Source organism: Somniosus microcephalus, chromosome 2, assembly GCF_052327205.1.
Source record: "Somniosus microcephalus isolate GS21.2 chromosome 2, FLI_Smic_1.0, whole genome shotgun sequence".
Taxonomy (NCBI): Eukaryota; Metazoa; Chordata; class Chondrichthyes; order Squaliformes; family Somniosidae; genus Somniosus; species Somniosus microcephalus.
In genome coordinates this window covers 2,190,273-2,212,014 of record NC_140988.1, presented here as the reverse complement: position 1 = coordinate 2,212,014, position 21,742 = coordinate 2,190,273, and the positions used below count along the sequence as shown (strand labels likewise).

At 46.3% G+C, this 21,742-nt stretch overlaps 1 protein-coding gene across 1 annotated transcript in view; it reads left to right on the top strand.

The window, feature by feature from the left end:
* Window positions 1–21,742, top strand: part of bdh2 (3-hydroxybutyrate dehydrogenase, type 2) — a 116,347-nt gene that overhangs the window by 40,564 nt on the left and 54,041 nt on the right. Inside the window, 1 exon segment of the mRNA XM_086003334.1 lies at window positions 7,333–7,429. Within this exon segment, the coding sequence (XP_085859460.1) occupies window positions 7,333–7,429 (97 nt within the window).

The window sequence follows — 21,742 nt, the reverse complement described above, 5'->3', positions numbered from 1 at the left end:
GTCTTTACCATGCCTCTGGTAGAAGCCTCTTACAATACTGAACAGACCAGTATTTATACCAGTCCAACAGGAAGTGACATATGACAGGAAGTGAGGTATGTACACAGTTCATAGTTCACAGTTCATAGTTCACAGGAAGTGATGACATAACTTCCCGGAAGTTAGCATTTTTATCACACTGTTCTTGCGGCGGAGTCGATTCTGGCTCATTGTCATTGGTTGGTTCATCAGCTTCCAATACCACTGATTCTGAGGTAGACGCAATCTGTACTTTGGGTTCATCACCAGGTGCGCATGCTCGTGGTATGGGTTTGACTTGTTCCTGTGACTCTAGAATCTGGTCAGCATGGCATCTCACGATGCTCTCTCCAACGTCCACTGTGTACATTAGTGGTCCCTGCCGTGTGCATATCGTTCCTGGCTGCCATTTTTCTGTTCGGTAGTCGCGGGCCAAGACTGGTTGCCCTATCTTGAAGCTCCTGGTTGGCTTCTCATTGATGTGCTGGAATTGCTTATTCTCAACATCTCGTCTTATGTTTGGTTTGAGCAAATCCAGGCGAAATCTTAACCTTCGGTTAAAGAACATCATGGCTGGAGCTTGGTTGGTGACTGCATGTGTCGCATTCCGAAACAAGAAATTATCCACCTTGTGTTGCAGTGGTATGTTGTCGTTATACATCGCCTTTATTGCTTTTTTAAAGGTTTGTACAAACCTCTCAGCCAATCCATTTGTGGCTGGATGATATGGGGCGGATGTGTAATGCTTTACCCCATTATTCCTCAAAAACCTCCGGAAATCCTCGGACACAAACTGTGGTCCATTGTCGGAGCAAATCTGTTCTGGCAAGCCATTCCTGGCGAAGATGGTCCGTAGGACTGCAATAGTTTTCTCCGTGGTGGTGGAGGACATTTTGATGACCTCTGGCCATTTTGAATGTGCATCCACGGCGATTAAAAACATTGAGTCCATAAATGGACCAGCAAAATCAATGTGTACCCATTGCCATGGAGATGAGGGCCACTCCCATGGGTGTAGCGGGGCCTGTGGTGGAGCGTTTTGGACTTTCTGGCATCCTGTGCATCTCTTGGTCATTTCCTCGATTTCTTTATCGATTCCCGGCCACCACAGAAACGCCCTGGCTAGGCTCTTCATTTTTACCCCTCCCAGATGACCCTCATGAAGTTCATTGAGCACTCTATCTCTCAACTTGGGTGGAATTACCACTCGGGATCCACACATCAAGGTCCCCCGGCACACTGACAGCTGTTCTCTCCTTGGTGAGAATGCTGGCAACAGTGAGTCGCCATGTGCTGGCCATCCCTTCACCGTCAAATCATAGACCCGAGAGAGTGTCGGGTCATTTCGGGTTTCCTTCTCTATACTTGAGTTTGTAACAGGTAGACATTCGACTATGGTCGAATGGAATATCTCAACAGGGTCCACTGCAGGTGCTTCCTCCACCGTAGGCAGCGGCAGGCGCGACAGCCCATCAGCGTTTCCATGCTGTTTCGTGCCCTTATACTCTATGTCGTATTGATGTGCCCCTAGAAAAAGGGACCATCTTTGCAGCCATTGCGCCGTCATCACCGGAACGCCCTTCTTTGGGTTAAAAATGGAGACAAGAGGCTGGTGATCAGTCAGTAAGGTGAATTTCTGCCCGTGCAGATAGTGATTGAATTTCTTCACCCCCCACACCAGGCTGAGGGCCTCCCTGTCAATCTGGGCGTAGTTACGCTCGGCTGAGGTTAACGAGCGTGACGCAAAGGCTATTGGCCTCTCTGAACCATCAAGGACTTTGTGCGACAGCACCGCTCCAATGCCGTAGGGAGACGCATCACATGCCAACCGAATCGGTAGTGTTGGATTGTAGTGGGCCAATACTTCTTTTGAAGTGATTAGGCATTTACATTTCTGAAAGGCACGCTTACACTCATCACTCCATTTCCATGCTACTCCAGTTTGCAGCAGGGCGTTCAGTGGGTGCAGAATTGTAGACAAATTTGGCAAGAACTTATGGTAGTAGTTCGCCAACCCGAGGAACGACCTCAGTTGCGACACATTTTCCGGTGCTGGAGCCTTGACTACTGCCTCAATCTTGTCTGGGGACTTATGTAACCCCTCTTCATCAATCACGTGGCCACAATACGAGATTTGTTTCCTGAAAAACTCGCATTTGGGGCAGTTGGCTCGTAGCCCATATTCTTGTAATCTAGTGAGCACCTGCTCCAGGTTGGCAAGGTGTTCACTGTCATTTTCGCCCATAACCAGGATGTCGTCCAAATAACACTGGGTCCCCGGGATCCCTTGCAGGACTTGTTCCATTGCCCTCTGCCAAATAGCCGGAGCTGATGCTACCCCGAATACCAGTCGGTTGTACTGGTAAAGACCTTTGTGAGTGTTTATCGTGAGGTATTTTCTAGATGCTTCTTCTACCTCCATTTGTAGATACGCTTGGGCCAGATCAATCTTCGTAAAGCGTTTCCCTCCAGATAGTGAGGCGAAAATATCTTCTATCCGCGGAAGTGGATATTGTACTGTGTGAAGGACTGGGTTCACAGTTACCTTAAAGTCCCCACAGATGCGAACCTTCTTCGGTTCCCCAGGCGTGCTGCTCAATGATTTCTTCATTACAGGAACGATGGGTGTGGCCCACTCGCTCCAGTCCACCTTGGACAGCACACCCGAACGCTCCAGACTCTCCAGCTCTGCTTCGACGGCTGGGCGGATCGCATACGGTACCGGTCTGGCCTTAAAAAATTTTGGGTTTGCGTTATCTTCAATTTTTATCGTTGCCGTTACGCCTTTTAGAGTCTCAAGTCTTTGCTGGAATACCTCTTTCGCGTCAGTTAGAATTTTTGACAGTCGTCCAGGTGTGACGTCGTCATACTTTTTGTCAGCCACAGTTAGCGCCTGAATGGAATGCCAATCCAATTGTATTTTTCGGATCCATTCACATCCCAATAATGGTGGTCCTCCATCTTGTAGTATATATAGATACAGTTTCTGTGTTTCCTTGCCGTTGTATTTAACGGGCACCCTTATTTTTCCTCTGGGGTAGACTTTTTGCCCCGTATATGTCTTCAAGACAATGGATGTGTCCTTCAAGGGTATGTGTGAGAATAGCCACTCGTAGTCTCGTCGATTCATGACTGTTAGGGCTGATCCTGTGTCCAATTCCATCTTTACTTGGGACCCTGCTATCATGAGGGTGACCCAAATGGTTCGGTGATCCTCCTTTGCGATCACGTTGTGTAACTTTAGACAACTTAGTCTCCTGCTCCCAGAGTTATTATCACTCTTCTGATCTTCTGAACTACTGTCCGTCATCTTTTGTACTTTCTTGTACTTTTCCTTAGTAATTCTTTTAGTGTTGGTTTTCTTTCCCAACCTGCAGACTCGTGCTATGTGTCCCACTTTTCCACATTGCCTGCATACTTTGTCCTTAAACCAGCAATCCTTCTGGTCATGAGCACTTTTCTGCTCCATATGCCATTCCATTGGTGCTATATTCTTGTGGTTTCTGTTGTATTTCCGCAGCTCCCCGTGCTGCTGCTTTGTAGGATACTGCAATGCTGAAAGCCTTTTCTAGCGAAGGTCCTTTTCCGAAAGTAGTCGTTTCTGGGTTCCTTCACTCTGGAGCCCGCAGACAAACTTATCCCTTAAGGTATCTGCCAGTCCTGCTCCGAACTGGCAGTGTTTCGATAACTTGCGTAGTTCCGTAAGATAGTCAGCATTACTCTCGTCTTTGTGCTGGTTTCTTTTATGGAACTTGAATCTTTCTGCTATCAGCAGCGGTGTAGGGTTTAGATGTTCCTGTAAGATATTGACAATCTCTTCAAAGCTTTTCTCCATTGGTTTAGCTGGGGTAATTAAATTCCACAATAGGCCGTACGTTCTCGCGCCCATCAAATTCAATAATACCGACGCCTTCTTTTCATCGGCCACCTCATTTGCCTTGCAGTACACTTTAATTCTTTCCACATACGTGGTCCAGTCTTCTATTTCGTTGTCGAAAGCAGTGATGCTGCCACTCTTCGGCATCTTGGGTGGTTTAAAATGGCGCCTCCCGCGCTTTTCCTTCTTCCCCAATGGATTAAAATGGCGCCTCCCGCACTTTTCCTTCTTCCCCCTGCTGCCAATGCTGCCCCTAGCGTTCTAACTAGTAATGGCGGCGCCCCGCGGCTTTCTGCGTGCCTCTCTTTTGTTAATTAATTTTCTTAGTTTTATTCTTCTTCGACGCTGCCCACTGCGCGTCTCTTTTCCTTCCCCTTTTTTATTTTCTTTAACGCTGCCCGACTCTTGAGCACCGGCCGTGCCCTGTGCGCTCCACCCTCTCTCTCTCTTTTTCTTCCCGACGACGCTGCTTGGCCCCCTTGCAGAGCCGCTTGATCGAGCTCTAGCCCGCCGCAGTCCGGGAAGGGTCAGCGCACTACCTGCTACCAGCCCGATTTGCTGGGACACCTTGACTGGAGAACCAAGCCCAGCTCTCCACAGCTTCCCCTGCGATTCTCTGAACTCCGATGGATCACTGGGCGGTTGCCCACGGTCGACGCCCGTTGCTCTGGCTTCGACCTCCAAGAAGCTTCTTTTCAGGGATGGATCCCCGTGAGGTGATGCAGTACTGCAGGTGAGTTTGAACCTGCTCGTCGCCACTGTAGTGTCCGCGTATCAATAACACATGGACTGCAGGAGAACGGTAATAACAGGTGTTTACTGAACAGAGGGTATGCTGGAACTGAAAGTACAGAAGCCTGCTACGGCTTTATATACAGGTGTGGTCACTGCCGGTACTACAGTATAAAAGCAGTTCTCTCTTAAAGGTACATACACAACACTGAGGTCAATGATAGTCTTGGAAACGGTGGCTTGATGTTCGGTCGTGGGGTCATGGTCCAGGGCGAGGTTGGAGGAGGCGTCGGAGAGTTGGTGTGCAGCCTCTGCTAGGTAGAGGTCGGTTCGCCAAACAACAACAGCACCACCCTTGTCAGCAGGTTTAATGACAATGTTGGGGTTGGATCTGAGAGAATGGAGTGCTGCAAGTTCAGAGGGAGGTATGTTGGAGTGAATGAGGGGAACAGAGAAATTGAGATGGCTGATGCCACGCCGGCAGTTTGCAATGAAAAGATCTAGAGAGGTTAAGAGGCCAGAGGGAGGGGTCCAGGTAGAATGAGAATTCTGAGAACGGGAGAAAGGGTCAGCTGTGCAGGGGGAAGACTCCTGGCCAAAGAAGTGGGCACAGAGACGAAGGTGATGGAAAAAGAGCTCAGCATCGTGCTGAGCTCGAAATTCATTGAGGTGGGGGCGTAAGGGGATGAAGCTCAGGCCGTTGCTGAGGACTGATCATTTGGGTTCAGAGAGGGGCAGGTCAGAGGGGATAGTGAAAACATGGCAAGGGGTGAGATTGGAAGAAGGGATGGGGTCAGAGGAAAGTGAAGGGGAAGAAGGTTCCGGAGGGGCGTTGGTGTCCAAGAGTTGTTGAAGCTTACAATCCTTGACACCTGAAAGGAAGAAAAAAAGTTTTTTGTTAAAGCGCCGGATGAGGCGCAGGATGAAATGAAACTGCGGACTAGGACAGCTTTGAGATAGAGTGAGTTGGTGCTGCTGAAGAGAGAGGTCGAGCGTGTGCATGTGGCGGCGCATGGCATTCAGCATGGATCTCCGGATACGGCAAGAGCAGTGGTTCGAGGAATGCTGAATATCTCAAGGGTATCTGTAATCCTGGGTGGATCCAAAACATGAAGGGTGGAATTTCAGTTGGAATCCACGTGGAGTAAGTCGGAGCCGGAAACAGTTGCTGAGGAAAGATATGTGGCTGTGAAAGCTAGTTTTGGTAGATACCTGATCAAACACGAGAATTGAAACAGAAAGCAATGAAGAATAACAAGGTAAAAGAGACAAACTGAAATCCCGTCGGAGAGAAGAGCAGAATTTCTTCAAGGTGGGCATTCCTAGAAGCCCACCTTTCAAAAGGGAAAGTCTTGCTTGACCAGCCTCATTGAATTCTTTGAAGAGGTAACAGAGAGAGTAGACAAGGGTAATGTAGTAGATGTAATATATCTAGATTTCCAAAAGGCCTTTGATAAATTACCACATATAGACTAATGAATAAAGTAAGAGAATGTGGAGTCAGGGGACAGTAGCAGAATGGATAGCTAGCTGGCTGGCTGAAACACAGTAAGCAGAGAGTAGGGGTGAAGGGTAGCTATTCAGAGTGGCAGAAGGTGGGAAGTGGGGTCCTACAAGGATCAGTGCTGAGACCACTGTTGTTCACAATTTACATTAATGATTTAGACTTTGGAATCAAAAACACAATTTCTAAATTTGCAGACGACACCAAATTGGGAGGGATAGTCGATACTGAGGAGGACTGCAACAAATTACAGGAAGACATTAATAAACTTGCAGAATGGGCATATAATTGGTAAATGAATTTCAACACACATAAATGTGAGGTATTATATTTTGGTAGGAAGAATAGGGAGGTCACATATTACTTAGAAAATAAGAATCTAAATGGGTAGAGGAGCAAAGGGATCTCGGAGTACAAATTTTTAAGTCACTAAACATAGCGACACAGGTTAATAAAGCCATTAAAAAAAGCAAACCAAGCACTAGGGTTTATTTCTGGAGAGATAGAATTGAGAAGTAGAGAAGTTATGCTAAACTTGTATCGAACCTTGGTTAGCCCACACTTGGAGTACTGTGTACAGTTCTGGTCACCATATTATAAAAAGGATATAGAGGCACTGGAGAGGGTGCAAAGAGGATTTACAAAGATGATACCAGAACTGCAGGGTTATAGCTATCATAAAAGGATTGACAGGCTGGGTCTCTTTTCTCTTGAAAAGAGAAGGCTGAGGGGTGACCTAATGGAGGTCTTTAAAATTATGAAAGGTTTTGATAGAGAAGTGTTTCCACTTGTGAGGAAGAGCAAAACTAGAGGCTATCAATATAAGATAGCCACCAAGAAATCAAATAGGGAATTCAGAAGAAACTTCTTTACCCAGAGAGTGGTGAGAATGTGGAACTCGCTACCACAAGGCGCAGTTGAGGAGAATAGTATTGATGCATTTAAGGAGAAGCTAGATGAGGGAGAAGAGAATAGAGGGTCATGCTGATAGGGTTAGATGAGGAAGGATGGGAGGAGGCTCATGTGGAGCATCAACGCCGGCATAGACTGGTTGGGCCGAATGGTCTATTTCTGTGCTGTATACTCGATGTAATTCTATGTAACGTGAATCATGCGTTCTGTGGATCAGCTATTATTGCTCTCCTGTTGCTAAATGGTAAATTAACCTGTATTTCTGTCAAATGTTTTTGCTCCCTAACAGGTATTCAAACTAAAGTACTGGATGTGACTCAGAAAGAACAAATAGAAAAGCTAGCCAAGGAAATTGAGAAAATCGACGTCCTGTTCAACTGTGCAGGGTAATAAAGATATTAAATTCAGACGTAATTTGGGGTAAAGGCTTCTGTCGACCAAAGAGTGGATTTTTGAATTGGTTTGCCTTTGTGTTATCAATTCAATTCAATTCAATTCATATCGCTTTATTGGCATGATAAGGTACATCTTATGTTGCCAAAGCATCAAAATACATTTATGGTTGAACACATAAACGCAGTTCTATTCATACAGTGTACAAACAGGTATATCCCTGAGTGTATAAATATACATTCGCATTATTTATATATACTCTTCTTAGTTTACTGGTTGTCCCTCTGTTCATGGCAAGCTGTAACATAGTGTGCCGCCAGTGCTACACAGCTTCTCTCCTCCCCCAGTAGGTATGGGAGTTTTTGGTTGTCATTCAGATTTCTGAATTCAGGGCATATTTGTGAGAATTTTTGGTAGAAATTCTCCCTGATGCCCTGATATTTTCCACAGGCTGTGAGGAAGTGCATCTCTGTCTCCACTACTCCCTGACTGCAGTGAGAGCATATCCTGTCCTCTCTTGGCAGCCTGGTCTGCCTGTGTCTGCCTTTTTCGATCGCTAGGCTATGTTCGCTAAGTCTGTACCTTGTCAAGGTTTTTCTCAGTTTGTTATCCTTTACCATGGTCAGGTAATCAGCTATGTTGTATTGTCTGTTTAGGGCCAAGTAGCAATTGAGTTTGCTTTGGGTTTTTGTTGTTTCTGCCCAATATGTCAGATATTTTTCCTTTTGCTTAGCGACGATTGTGTTGGGTCGAATTCTTTGTGTTACGCTGTCACTGTCCTGGGGCTGGTTATTGTTAGTAGTGTTAGTAGTTACTTCACTGAGTCCCAGGACTAGTTGACTGAGGGTATTCTTCTTTATGGTCAGCTCTTGGCATTTCAGGGCGTCGTAGTGATAGCATTGGGGGTTGCTCATTTAGACGTTACATTGCTTTCATGGACTGTATGGACTCAGTTCCAAAGTTTAGTGCAGTAACTTATTGATAAAATTTTGATGGAAATTTTGAAATTGCATTTGTGGAAGTTTAAAATAAGAACCACCTGGAAGGTTTTTAAAAATTAATTCATGGGAATTGAGCATCGCTGGCAAGGCCAGCATTTATTGCCCATCTCTAATAGTGTCAAGGATAAGGTGAAATAATTTAATGTTTTCTTTTTGAAGCTAGGGTGTCAGTTGCTGAAGGCGTGCTCTTTTGAAGGAGCTAGTTCCTCCTTGTCATTAAGCCTTTAAACAGGTGGGAGCATATTGTAAAACATTATCATACCTGTTATCTTTGTGTAAATACTGATGATATCTATATATTGAGGAATGGAGCTGGGGTTTTATTAGGGTGAGCGAATTCATATCAAAAGCTGGTTATTCATTTACTTCATCCAGTGTCTCGCAGGACTCCATGCTGGACCATTGTTGTTCATCATCTTTATTAATGTTTTGGATGAGGGCATGACTGGACAATTCACAAGTGTGCAGATGACATAATGTGCACAGGAGTTGGGAATTTTGAACAAATCAATAGGTTGCAGTCCAATTTTGATATGTTAGGGAAGTTGGCCCATGGGGTTGATATTAACTTCCTGAAATGAGCGTTAACGGCGTGGTAATGACCTCAAAATGGGGTTGGTAGATTTACTGCCCTATTAATGCCAACACTCTGACAGGGGCCTACCTGACAGAGTCAGCCATGACTCAGTGGCTAGCACTCTTGCCTCTGAGTCTGAAGCTCATAGGTTCAGAGTCCCACTCCAGAGACTTGAGTACAAAATCCAGTCTGACACTCCCAGTGCAGTACTGAGGGAGCGCTGCACTGTCGGAGGGGCAGTATTGAGGGAGCGCCGCACTGTCGGAGAGTCAGTACTGAGGGAGCGCTGCACTGTCGGAGAGTCAGTACTGAGGGAGCGCTGCACTGTCGGAGGGGCAGTATTGAGGGAGCGCCGCACTGTCGGAGAGTCAGTACTGAGGGAGCGCTGCACTGTTGGAGAGTCAGTACTGAGGGAGCGCTGCACTGTCGGAGGGGCAGTACTGAGGGAGCGCTGCACTCGGAGGGGCAATACTGAGGGAGCGCTGCACTGTCGGAGAGTCAGTACTGAGGGAGCGCCGCACTGTCGGAGGGGCAGTATTGAGGAGGCGCGGCACTGTCGGAGGGGCAGTACTGAGGGAGCGCTGCACTGTCGGAGGGGCAGTACTGAGGGAGCGCTGCACTCGGAGGGGCAATACTGAGGGAGCGCTGCACTCGGAGGGGCAATACTGAGGGAGCGCTGCACTGTTGGAGGGGCAGTACTGAGGGAGCGCTGCACTGTCGGAGAGTCAGTACTGAGGGAGCGCTGCACTGTCGGAGGGGCAGTACTGAGGGAGCGCTGCACTGTCGGAGGGGCAGTACTGAGGGAGCGCTGCACTGTCGGAGAGTCAGTACTGAGGGAGCGCTGCACTGTCGGAGGGGCAGTACTAAGGGAGCGCTGCACTCGGAGGGGCAATACTGAGGGAGCGCTGCACTGTCGGAGAGTCAGTACTGAGGGAGCGCCGCACTGTCGGAGGGGCAGTATTGAGGAGGCGCGGCACTGTCGGAGGGGCAGTACTGAGGGAGCGCTGCACTGTTGGAGGGGCAGTACTGAGGGAGCGCTGCACTCGGAGGGGCAATACTGAGGGAGCGCTGCACTCGGAGGGGCAATACTGAGGGAGCGCTGCACTGTTGGAGGGGCAGTACTGAGGGAGCGCTGCACTGTTGGAGAGTCAGTACTGAGGGAGCGCTGCACTGTCGGAGGGGCAGTACTGAGGGAGCGCTGCACTGTCGGAGGGGCAGTACTGAGGGAGCGCCGCACTGTCGGAGAGTCAGTACTGAGGGAGCGCTGCACTGTCGGAGGGGCAGTACTGAGGGAGCGCCGCACTGTCGGAGGGGCAGTACTGAGGGAGCGCTGCACTCGGAGGGGCAATACTGAGGGAGCGCCGCACTGTCGGAGGGGCAGCACTGAGGGAGCGCCGCACTGTCGGAGGGGCAGTACTGAGGGAGCGCCGCACTGTCGGAGGGGCAGCACTGAGGGAGCGCCGCAGTGTCGGAGAGTCAGTACTGAGGGAGCGCTGCACTGTCGGAGGGGCAGTACTGAGGGAGCGCCGCACTGTCGGAGGGGCAGTACTGAGGAAGCGCCGCACTGTCGGAGGGGCAGTACTGAGGGAGCGCCGCACTATCGGAGGGGCAGTACTGAGGGAGCGCCGCACTGTCGGAGGGGCAGTACTGAGGGAGTACTGCACTTTTGGAGGTGCTGTCTTTTGGACGAGACTTTAAACCGAGGCCCTCTCAGGTGTATGTTAAAGATCCCCGGCATGAAGAAGAGCAGGAGAATTCGCCAATATTTATACCTAGAACAATGTCACTAAAACAGATTTTCTGGTCATTATTAAATTGCTGTTTGTAGGACCTTGCTGTGCACAAATTACCGCATTTCCTACATTACAACAGTGACTGCACTTCAAAATGTATTTAATTGGCTGTAAAGTGTTTTGGAACATCCTGAGGTTGTGAAAGACGCTATAGAAATTCAAGTCTGTCTTTCTTACCTCTGGGCACCTGAAGCACCTGCTTGTTTCAGGTGGTAGGCTCCTTTTAACATGCAAATCCGGGTACTATGACATACACAGGATCCCAATTGTCATTTTAGCACAGAGTGTGCACCGTACTCTCTCCGACCAGTTTCACTGGCAATAGAACTGAAGAAGGTCCGAAAAGGTAAGTTTTAAATTACTTTTGTGAGGCCAGGAGGAATAGGAGTGCTCCTCCGGGCCTCGCAAAAGTAATTACCTCTCACGGTCGCTGAACCATCCGGACTTGCCTGCTGGGTGGCCTCCAGGCTGCCTGATATTGCACTGGCCTGAGTATGGGCCTCAAAATGGCTCTGGCCTCTTCTCTGCTGCATCGGGCGGACCCGCATTGCTCTGATAAAGAAAGAAAGACTTGCATTTTTATAGCGCATTTCATGGCCATCGGACGTCTCAAAGTACTTTAAATTTTAAAAACAGCCAGCTTGCCAATATGGCTGTTGGGGGCACTTGACAGGTCTTTGCGGGGTTTGTGGTGACCAGGCAAAAAAAAAAAGAAAGACTTGCATTTCTATCGCACCTTTCACGACCTCAGGACTTCCCAAAGCGCTTTATGGCCAATGAAGTACTTTTTGAAGTGTAGTCACTGTTGTAATGTAGGAAGCACGGCAGCCAATTTGTGCACAGCAAGCTCCCACAAACAGCAATGTGATAATGACCACATAATCTGCTTTTGTTATGCTGATTGTGGGATTTTTCCTAATTTGGCCTTAGATTTTTTTCTTTTTTTTGTCTCTCCTGGGATTGGGGTTCTGTGGAGTATGTGGCTGTATATTCCATCCCATTCTCCTGTCTGTTCTACTATAGCACATCTTTCTGTCTATATACATCTCTTTATGAAAGGTTGAATTTGCAATGTTGAATATGTCCTATCCTGATGGTTACAGTTCAGTTTTTTCCCCAATAGTTCCTCGTGTTCCTGGCTAAACTCTCATTTGAATGTAAACGTATTATCCTTTTATGAAATAAAACCTGCGTCTTTATTCTCTGTCATACGAACAAACGAATTAGGAGCAGGAGTAGGCCACTCGGCCCCTCGAGCCTGCTCCGCCATTCAATAAGATCATGGTTGATCTGATTACTCCACATTCTCACCTGCCCCCGATAACCTTTCACCCCCTTGCTTACCAAGAATCTATCTACCTCTGCCTTAAAAATATTCAAAGACTCTGCTTCCACCGCCCTCTGAGGAAGAGAGTTCTAAAGACTCACAACCCTCTGTGAGAAAAAATTTCTCCTCATCTCTGTCTTAAATGGGCGACCCCTTATTTTTAAACAGTGATCCCTAGTTCTAGATTCTCCCACAAGAGTCCTGTGTAACTGAAGCATAACCTCCCAATTTTGTATTCAATTCCCCTCGCAATAAACAATAACATTCTATTAGCTTTCCTAATTACCTGCTGTACCTGCATACTAACCTTTTGCGATTCATGCACTAGGACACCCAGATCCCTCTGCATCTCAGAGCTCTGCAATCTCACCATTTAGATAATATGCTCCTTTTTTATTCTTCCTGCCAAAATGGACAATTTCACATTTTCCCACATTATACTCCATTTGCCAGATCTTTGCCCACTCACTTAACCTATCTATATCCCTTTGTAGCCTCCTTATGTCCTCTTCACAATTTACTTTCCTACCTATCTTTGTGTCATCAGCAAATTTAGCAACCATACCTTCGGTCCCTTCATCCAAGTCATTTATATAAATTGTAAAAAGTTGAGGCCCCAGCACTGATCCCTGTGGCACACCACTGGTTACATCTTGCCAACCAGAAAATTACCCATTTATGCCTACTCTCTGTTTCCTGTTAGCTAGCCAATCTTCTATCCATGCCAATATCTTACCCCCTACACCATGAGCTTTTATTTTCCGCAATAACCTTTGATGTGGCAACTTATCAAATGCCATCTGGAAATCTAAGTACAGTACATCCACCGGTTCCCCTTTATCCACAGCACATGTTACTTCCTCAAAGAACTCCAATAAATTGGTTAAACATGATTTCCCTTTCACAAAACCATGTTGACTCTGCCTGATTACCTTGAACTTTTCTAAGTGCCCTGTTATAACGTCTTTAATAATAGCTTCTAACATCTTCCCTATGTCAGATGTTAAGCTAACTGGCCTGTAGTTTCCTGCTTTCTGTTTCCCTTCCTTTTTGAATAAAGGAGTTACATTCACTATTTTCCAATCTAATGGAACCTTCCCTGAATCTAGGGAATTTTGGAAAATTAAAACCAACACATCAACTATCTCACTAGCCACTTCTTTTAAGACCCTAGGATGAAGTCCATCAGGACCCAGGGACTTGTCAGCCCACAGCTCCAACAATTTACTCAGTGCCTGGTTCCCTGGAGATTGTAATTTTCTTGAGTTCCTCCCTCCCTTCCATTTCCTGATTTACAGCTATTTCTGGGATGTTACTTGTATCCTCTATAATGAAGACCGATGCAAAATACCTGTTCAATTCATGTAAGGATTAGTTAAGCCCAGATGTAACTATGAACCCTGAATTGCAGTAAATCGCTTGCCATGATACATGGGATCCCAATTCTTCAGAAAATGGGAACATTACACACTGCCAGACCACTGTGTACTGGCTAAACTACCTGGCCAGATTTATTTACAAACAGACCTAAAAAGATATAGCAAAAGCCAAACAGTACAATAGAACTAGAATTAGTACACAAGGGGTCAATGAACCTTTTTTTTGTGATCGGTTTCTTGTATCCTATTGACAAGCAACAACTCCTTTGGATGAAAGATTCCTTTTTAGCCCTCTGGGATGAGATGTTGCGTGTGGTCAACATGGATGCCAAATGCCGAAGGAGTCTGCTGCTTTAGTATCAGCCGTGGCTCGGTTGGTAGCACTCTTGCCTCTGAGTCAGCAAGTTGTGGGTTTACGACCACAGGACGTCCCAAAGCGCATTACAGCACTTTTTGAAGTGTAGTTACTGATGTAATGTAGGAAAAGCGCACAGCAAGATCCCAATCAGCAATGTGATAATGACCAGATAATCTGTTTTCGTGATATTGATTGAGGGATAAATATTGGCTAGGACACTGAGATAGCTCCCCTGCTCTTCTTTTACATCCACCTGAGACAGGGGCCTCAGTTTAACATCTGATCCGAAAGACTGCACCTCCAACAGTGCAGCACTCCCTCAGTACTGCACTGGGAGTGTCAGCCGAGATTTTTGGGCTCAAGTTTCTGTAGGGGGACTTGAACCCACAACCTTCTGACTCAGAGACGAGAGTGCTACCCACTGAGCCACGGCTGACATGTAATTGGTGAACTCAATGGTAAGTGAGGTGGTTTGAAGCCAAGATTCAGACAGCTTTGGCTGGGTGAAACATGCAGCACATGCCACCTAGAGTGAGGCAGCAAAGGCCAAGGGAGAAGAAAGGCACTCTGACCCCAGCGGTGACTCCAGTATAAGAAAATAAGAATTAGGAGCAGGAGTAGGCCATACGGCCCCTCAAGCCTGCTCCGCCATTCCATAAGATCTTTGCTGATCGGCAACCTCAACTCCACCTTCCAGCCTGATTCCCCATATCCCTTGGTTCCCTTATTGTTGTCCAAGTCAGCTTTCAAGGACAGTTTGGTACCATTTCTTGGGAGGGCTGACTCGTGAAGGTGAGCTGAGTGGCAGCATGGTCAGTTCCGAGTCTGCCAAAGGGCAAGATCCCAATCCCAACTGTCCCTTCACATTGAGCTGCACAGGTCAGTATATCCATTACATTGCACAGGTCAGTAAATCCATTACATTGCTTGAGATCTCCTGAAACTAAAAAGTTAAAACTCTTGGGGGGAAAGATTCGGTTGCTTTGCGCCTCCCGTTAACGCACAAAGCAACTAGCGCCTGGGTGCAGCGCCGCCAATGCCTCCCGCGAAATTCAGCAGGAGGTTAGCGGCAGCGGTATCGGTTAGCGTCCCGCGGCACTGCGCTGCCAGCGATTATGTCATCGCCGTGCGCAGCGCCCCAGCCGCGATCTTCCGTAGTGCTCCCCTATTTAACGCCGGACGCTATGTCCGACGGGGTCAGGGGGGCCTATCTGCAGCCGGGCCGGCGCTAATTAAAGGCACGGTGCCGGGCAGCCATTTTTGTTGCCATTTCTGCCCCGTTGCCGTCCCCGGCCTCCTCTTCAGCCCCCCCCCCCGCGGAGTGCCGTCTGCGCTCGCACTCTCTTGAGTGCCAGGCTCCTTTGCCAGCACTCCGATCCCTGGTGGCCCAGCTGGGCCCCGGGTCGCGCTGCACAAGGCCCTTCCCCTTTAAGAAGGGGAGGAAGGCCTGCAGTACCGTGTGCGACATGCGCTGCGGCACGTAGCACTGCAATATTCCCTTGCAGCGCCCCAAGAGGGAGGCGGGGAGCTTCCAGTAGTGCCCCGCTTCCCTCTTTGAGCGCTACCGATGAATTTCGGCTGCGGGGGCGCTAATTTTTTCAGGGTGCTAAAAGTAGTGCCCCGACGAAGTTAGCGCCCCAACGGGGGCGCCACTCAATTTTTCCCCTTATTCTGTGCTGTTTTCATATACCATGCTACCAAGCCTCAGTGCCCGCCAGCACTGAGTAAATCCAGGCTTCAGCCTAGCTCCAATTCCCTCCCAGCATCAGCACCGGCACCCATCCCTCCAATTTGTCTCTCTTCTGAGTGTATTCCCATAGTTCCCGTGCATTCGCCCTGAATTTCTCCTGGCCCGTTGTAACTCCAGAGGGAGACTGGCAGAAGCTCCAGGGAAATGGCAGAGACATGGTGTAGCTGGGTTATGCTGGGTCTCTATTGTTAGCCTGGGGTTTCTGCTGGCCTCCTGCTGGAGTAATGGCCAGAGACCATGAGAACCCCGTGGAATTACAGGGCCAACCTTTCCCAATCCTGATACCTACTTCACTGGCACTGTGACCTTGGCATTGATTGGCACTGAATAGAATCATAAAATCTTACAGCACTGAAGGGGGCCATTCGGCCCATCATGCCTGTGCCAGCTCTTTGAAAGAGCTCTCCAATTTAGTCCCACACCCAAGCTTTTTCCCCATAACCCTGCAAATTAGTTTTCTTCAAATACTTAAGAACATCAGAATTAGGAGTAGTCCATACGGCCCCTTGAGCCTGCTCCACCATTCAATGAGATCATGGTTGATCTTCGACCTCACTTCCACTTCCAGCCCGATTCCCATATCCCTTGATTCCTCTGGTGTCCAAAAATCTAACTATTTCAGTCTTGATTTCCCACATTACAACAGTGACTCCATTTCAAAAGTACTACATTGGCTGTAAAGCACTTTGAGACGTCCGGTGGTCGTGAAAGGCTCTATATAAATGCAAGTCTTTCTTTCTTTGATTTCCCCAGTATTCTCCCATTCTCTCGGGTATAACCGCAGACTGTCGGGTGCTGCTAGCCTTCCAGCATCTTCTCCAAGTGACTACTCTTCATGCACGAGTATACTCAGTCTACTGAACTATGAGATGGGGGCGAATCTCAGCCGAGCCTAATCCTATATCCTATGTCCAGCAGGAGTCAATGCACAGCAAGCAGGAGTAGGCACTCTGGCTGATTTTACCTTCCCCAGGCCAGGGAGGTTGTGCCTTTAGCGCAACTTTAGCACCCTCCACACCTTCACCACAGTTGAGATTGGCTAACTCAGCACAGAGTAGGGATGGATTCTGGTCTGGTCTCCATGCTCATGGCCCCAGGGCTAGAGGGAAAACCAGCCAGAATCACTATCCAGTGTCCCCTAATGGAAAATGCATGTGGGTCCCCGGGGTGAAGGCAGGATTGGATTCAGCAGTGATGCCCAGCTACAGTTGAATAGCATGTCGATATTCATTGTTCAGAGTCACACATATATGGAATCATGGAATGGTTACAGCACAGAAGGAGGCCATTTGGCCCGTCAAACCCATGCCGGCTCTCTGCAAGAGCACTTCAGCTAGTCCCACCCCCCGCCCTTTCCCCGTAGCCCTGCAAATTTTTTTCCTTCAGGAAATATATCATACAGAATCACACAATACTTGTCCAATTGCCTTTTAAAAGTTCCTATGGAATCTGATTCTACCACCCTTTCAGCTCAGATCTTAACAAGCCCTCTGTGTGAAGAAATTTCCCCTCATTTCTCCTCTAATTCTTTTGCCAATTATTTTAAATCTATGACCCACTTGCCAGAGGAAATAGTTTCTCCCTACTTTCTCTATCAAAATCCCTCATAATTTTGAATACCACTATTAGGTCTCCCCTTAACCTTTTCTGCTTTAAGGAAAGCAATCCGAGCTTCTCCAAACTCTCCACATAACTGAACTCCCTGATTCCTGGTATCATCCTGGGAAACCTCCTCTGTACCCTCTCCAGGGCTTTGACATCCTTCCTAAAGTGTGGTGCCCAGAATTGTACACAATACTCCAGCTGAGGCCTAACCAGAGATTTGTAAAGGTGGCATGACTTCTTGTTTTTCAGTTCAATGCCCCTACTTACAGGCATATGCTTTCTTAACTGCCTTCTCAACTTGCCCTGCCACCTTCAAAGATTTGTGAATATGAACCCCCAGGTCCCACTGTTCCTGCACCCCCAATGTGAGAGGCCTGGCCAGACAGTGAGAGAGGCACTGACACTGAGTGCAAGAGGCCCCGGCACTGAAGGAACAAGTCCCTGTAAATGGTACTGAATGAAAGAGGTCCTAACCAATGTTCCCTGTAATTATTTTTGGGCTGCTCGGCCCCTTTAACTGGCTGTGCGGCCCATTCAAAATTCCACACGCGCGTTTTTTTCAATTTAAAAGCCGGCTCACCAGCTGCCCTAGAGCGCTGCGTGACTTGCAGCTTAAAGGGAACATTGGTCTTAACACTGTCAGTGAATGAGAGACCTTGGCACTAAGTGCGATAAGCACTGAAACTTTTTGTTCTTCGAGCAACTTTTCGATACATCGTCTCTCTTCTTAAGCACAAACAAGTGATGGAACATTGTGTGTAGTCATTGGCACACACCTGCAGGATATAAAACTGGCCTTGTTCCATGATGTAAGTTAATTTAAAGTTTGAGTTCACAATGGCCCAGAAATTTGGGTCGGGGGCTTCCCGCGGGTGCAAGCCCCCGACCTGCACTTACCTTGCGCGCCGGCAGTTGAGCTCTGGGCTCCCGTGGAATTCCGCTCCGGGGCCTGGCCCAGTTGCCAGCGTGCTGTGCTTGCGTGTCCCAGGGGCGTAGTTAGTGCGATGCGTCCCCTGGGATCACGTGAGCCATGGGCAGGCAATCGGAGGAGGGAAAAGCCCATTCATAAGATTGACAGGAAGACCTGTCTAAACTTATGAATACTCCGGCCCCAAAATAGTAGTAAACCTTCAAATAAATTTTTAAAAATCATCACACTTTTAAAATAAACTATAAATTACATTAAATAACTATTTTAAACAATAATTTAAATTTTTGAAAAAAATAATTTTATAAAAAATCGGGGCTAAAAATAAACTTACCTTGCTTTAAAGTATTTAAAAATAATAAACCTGTGGAAAAAATGTTTTAATTTTAATTAATTGACCACTTACCTTTTAAAATGCAGGCCTTATGCCTGGTTTTTACATTTCTAAAATCTAAAGACTTACCCTCACGGAAAAACCTGTAAAAAAAAACGTAAGTTCAAAGCGCATGCGCAGACTCCCGTGCGCACGCGTTCGATCTCTGAACCTCTTCGTTCAGAGGAACGGAAGTGCCGGTTTCCCGCGCATGCGCAGTGCATCCAAGAAACCGGCACTTCCATCGGGTCCACGCATGAGTACCCCGTGCGTACTCGCGCGTTGGGACCCGAATTTCTGGGCCAATATGATTTTCTAAATGTCCTGCTACCACTTCCTTAATGATGGAGTCCAGAATTTTCCCAATGATAGATGTTAGGCCAACTGGTCTATAGTTGTCTGCTTTCTGTCTCTCTCCTTTCTTAAATAGGGGTGTTACATTTGTGGTTTTCCAGTCCGCTGGGACTTCTCCAGAATCCAGGGAATTTTGGTAGATTACAATGAAGGGATAATTACAAGTCCTAGCCCTTTTCGGGCTACCCCAGATCAGGCGTATTCCCCAGACGTTCACCTTCAACTAAAGTTAAAGATAGCCGAATTCTATAAGACGCTTAATTGGGTCTAAAGGTTTAGACTATCTCTCCCTAAAGGAAAGGAACGTTATGAAGATGTTACCGTCCTCCGGATAGCACTTTTAATAAGTTTAACTAGACTATAACCTTCCGGATATTATGAGGGTCCGGAATGCCCCCCCAGAATTCTGCAACTCCTTACAAAAGAGTGTACAGAAATTGGGTTCGCGAGATTGATACAGAAATACTCTGTGAGACAATTCTAAAAATATATAGATTTATTTAAGAGCCGACATTCATTTAACAGCTGTTGAGTCAGCCGCAACATTAACAATTCAAAATACAAATAGCTTACATTTCTTATCAGAGACCCTTATTCTCAAATCTTAACTTCGTTACATTTCCACACTTCTACTTATTCTTAATCCAGAATATCCACCAAAATCAAATACCTTGATTACCCGAGACTCAGAGTTGTAGGCTTACAGAGTGGTTCTGAAGCCGAGAATCGCTTGCCCGTTTCCCCGTTTCCAGCGACTTCTGTTTTCCCATTTGAAAATCCTATCTTTTATACTCTTTTTTAGTGGTTTATTCTTTGAAGTTTTCTGCTGATGTAAGCTAATTATCTTATTCATTCTCTCTGTTGAATTCTTACTGATCTTATTGTCAATTTAGCTGCTGCATGCATAATTATGTGTCTACCTTTAGGTGTTCCAAAAACTTATCATAAAACACTATGTCAGTAGTCTTTATTTGATGCCATTCTTATCGAAGACTTTCATTCAATTCTTAATATTGGCTTAACTGGTTATAACCACAGACGTTGTGACTCCGTGGTGTTCCAAGTTCAATACAAAAACAGTGTAATTGCTTGGTGCATCTATTGAAGTCATATCTTCAAAATGTTCTGCAGGTATCAAATTTACTACATGTAAATTAAAACTACTTTAACCAGGGTGTTTCATGCATTTCTAGCTATCTCAATTGGTTGCATATTTAATCTTATGTTTCCTGTCTTCCAAGTTTAACATAAAAGCTATTTGACCAACAGGTGTTTCTTTTACTTGATGTCATCTTTTCAAAGGCAATACCTCTTTTAATATTCTGTTTCTGTTCAACGTGTTAGTTTATAACATCTTACTTGGGTCATTCCATTGTGTTTCGCCCAAACTCCAGACCTTTTGGAAGCGCCAAACTGCTATTTCAATAGGGCCATTGTATTAACATTAATAATCAATTCCCATTTCAAAGCTAGTGTGGTTTTTACACCTTGTGTTATCAAACCATCCCATCTCAGAAGCCTGTTTTGACACAGCTTGTGTCGCCGAGGCTTTAGATTTTTAAACCCAGTATATCATGTATTAATAATGTCAGAAATCTGTTCATATTATGGTGTATCTCTTGGAATATGGCTTATTCCATCACAACAACCAATGCATCCACTATCTCTGCAGCCACCTCTTTTAAGACTCTAGGATGCAGGCCATCGGGTCCAGGGGACTTGTCCACCTTTAGTCCCATTAGTTTGCCTAGTACTTTCTCTCTAGTGATAGTGATTGTTTTAAGTCCCCCCCCCGCATCCCAATAGCCCCTTGATTGTCCATTATTGGGATGCTTTTAGTGTCTTCTACCGTGACGACCGATACAAAATATTTGTTCAAAGTCTCCGCCAATTCCCCGTTTCCCATTGATAATTCCCCAGACTCATCCTCTAGGGGACCAACGTTTACTTTAGCTACTCTCTTCCTTTTTATGTACCTGTAGAAGCTCTTACTGTCTGTTTTTATATTTCTTGCTAGCTTACTCTCATAAGCTATCTTCTCTCTATCATTTTTTTAGTCGTCCTTTGCTGGTTTTTAAAAATTTCCCAATCCTCTGGCCTTCCACTATTCTTCGCAACATTGTATGCTTTTGTTTTCAATTTGATACCATCCTTTACTTCCTTAGTTAGCCACGGATGGTTCATCCTTCTCTCAGAGCCTTTCTTTCTCACTGGAATATATCTTTGCTGAGAGTTATGAAATATCTCCTTAAATGTTTGCCACTGCTTTTCTACAGTCTTACCCTGTAATATATTTTCCTAGTCCACTTTAACCAAGTCTGCCTTCATACCTTTGAAATTACCTTTGTTTAAGTTCATGACACTAATTTGAGACCTAGCTTTCTCACCCTCAAATTGAATTTGAAATTCTACCATGCTATGATCACTCTTCCCAAGAGGATCTTTCACTTTGAGATCATTAATTAATCCAGCCTCGTTACACATTACCAGATCTAAAATAACCTTCTCCCTGGTTGGCTCCACAACTTATTGTTCCAAGAAACCATCCCGTATACACTCTAAGAACTCTTCCTCAAGTCTACCTTTGCCAATTTGCTTTGTCTAATCAATATGAAGATTAAAATCTCCCATGATTATAGCTGTACCTTTCTTACAAGTCTCTATTATTTCTTGATTTCTATTCTGTCCTACAGTGTGGCTACTGTTTGGGGGCCTGTAGACCACTCCCACCAGTGACTTCTTACCCTTATTATTTCTTATTTCCACCCAAACTGATTCTACGTCTTGATCTTCAAGGTCAATATCATTTCTCATTACTGCACTGATCTCATCCCTTATTAACAGAGCTACACCACCTCCTT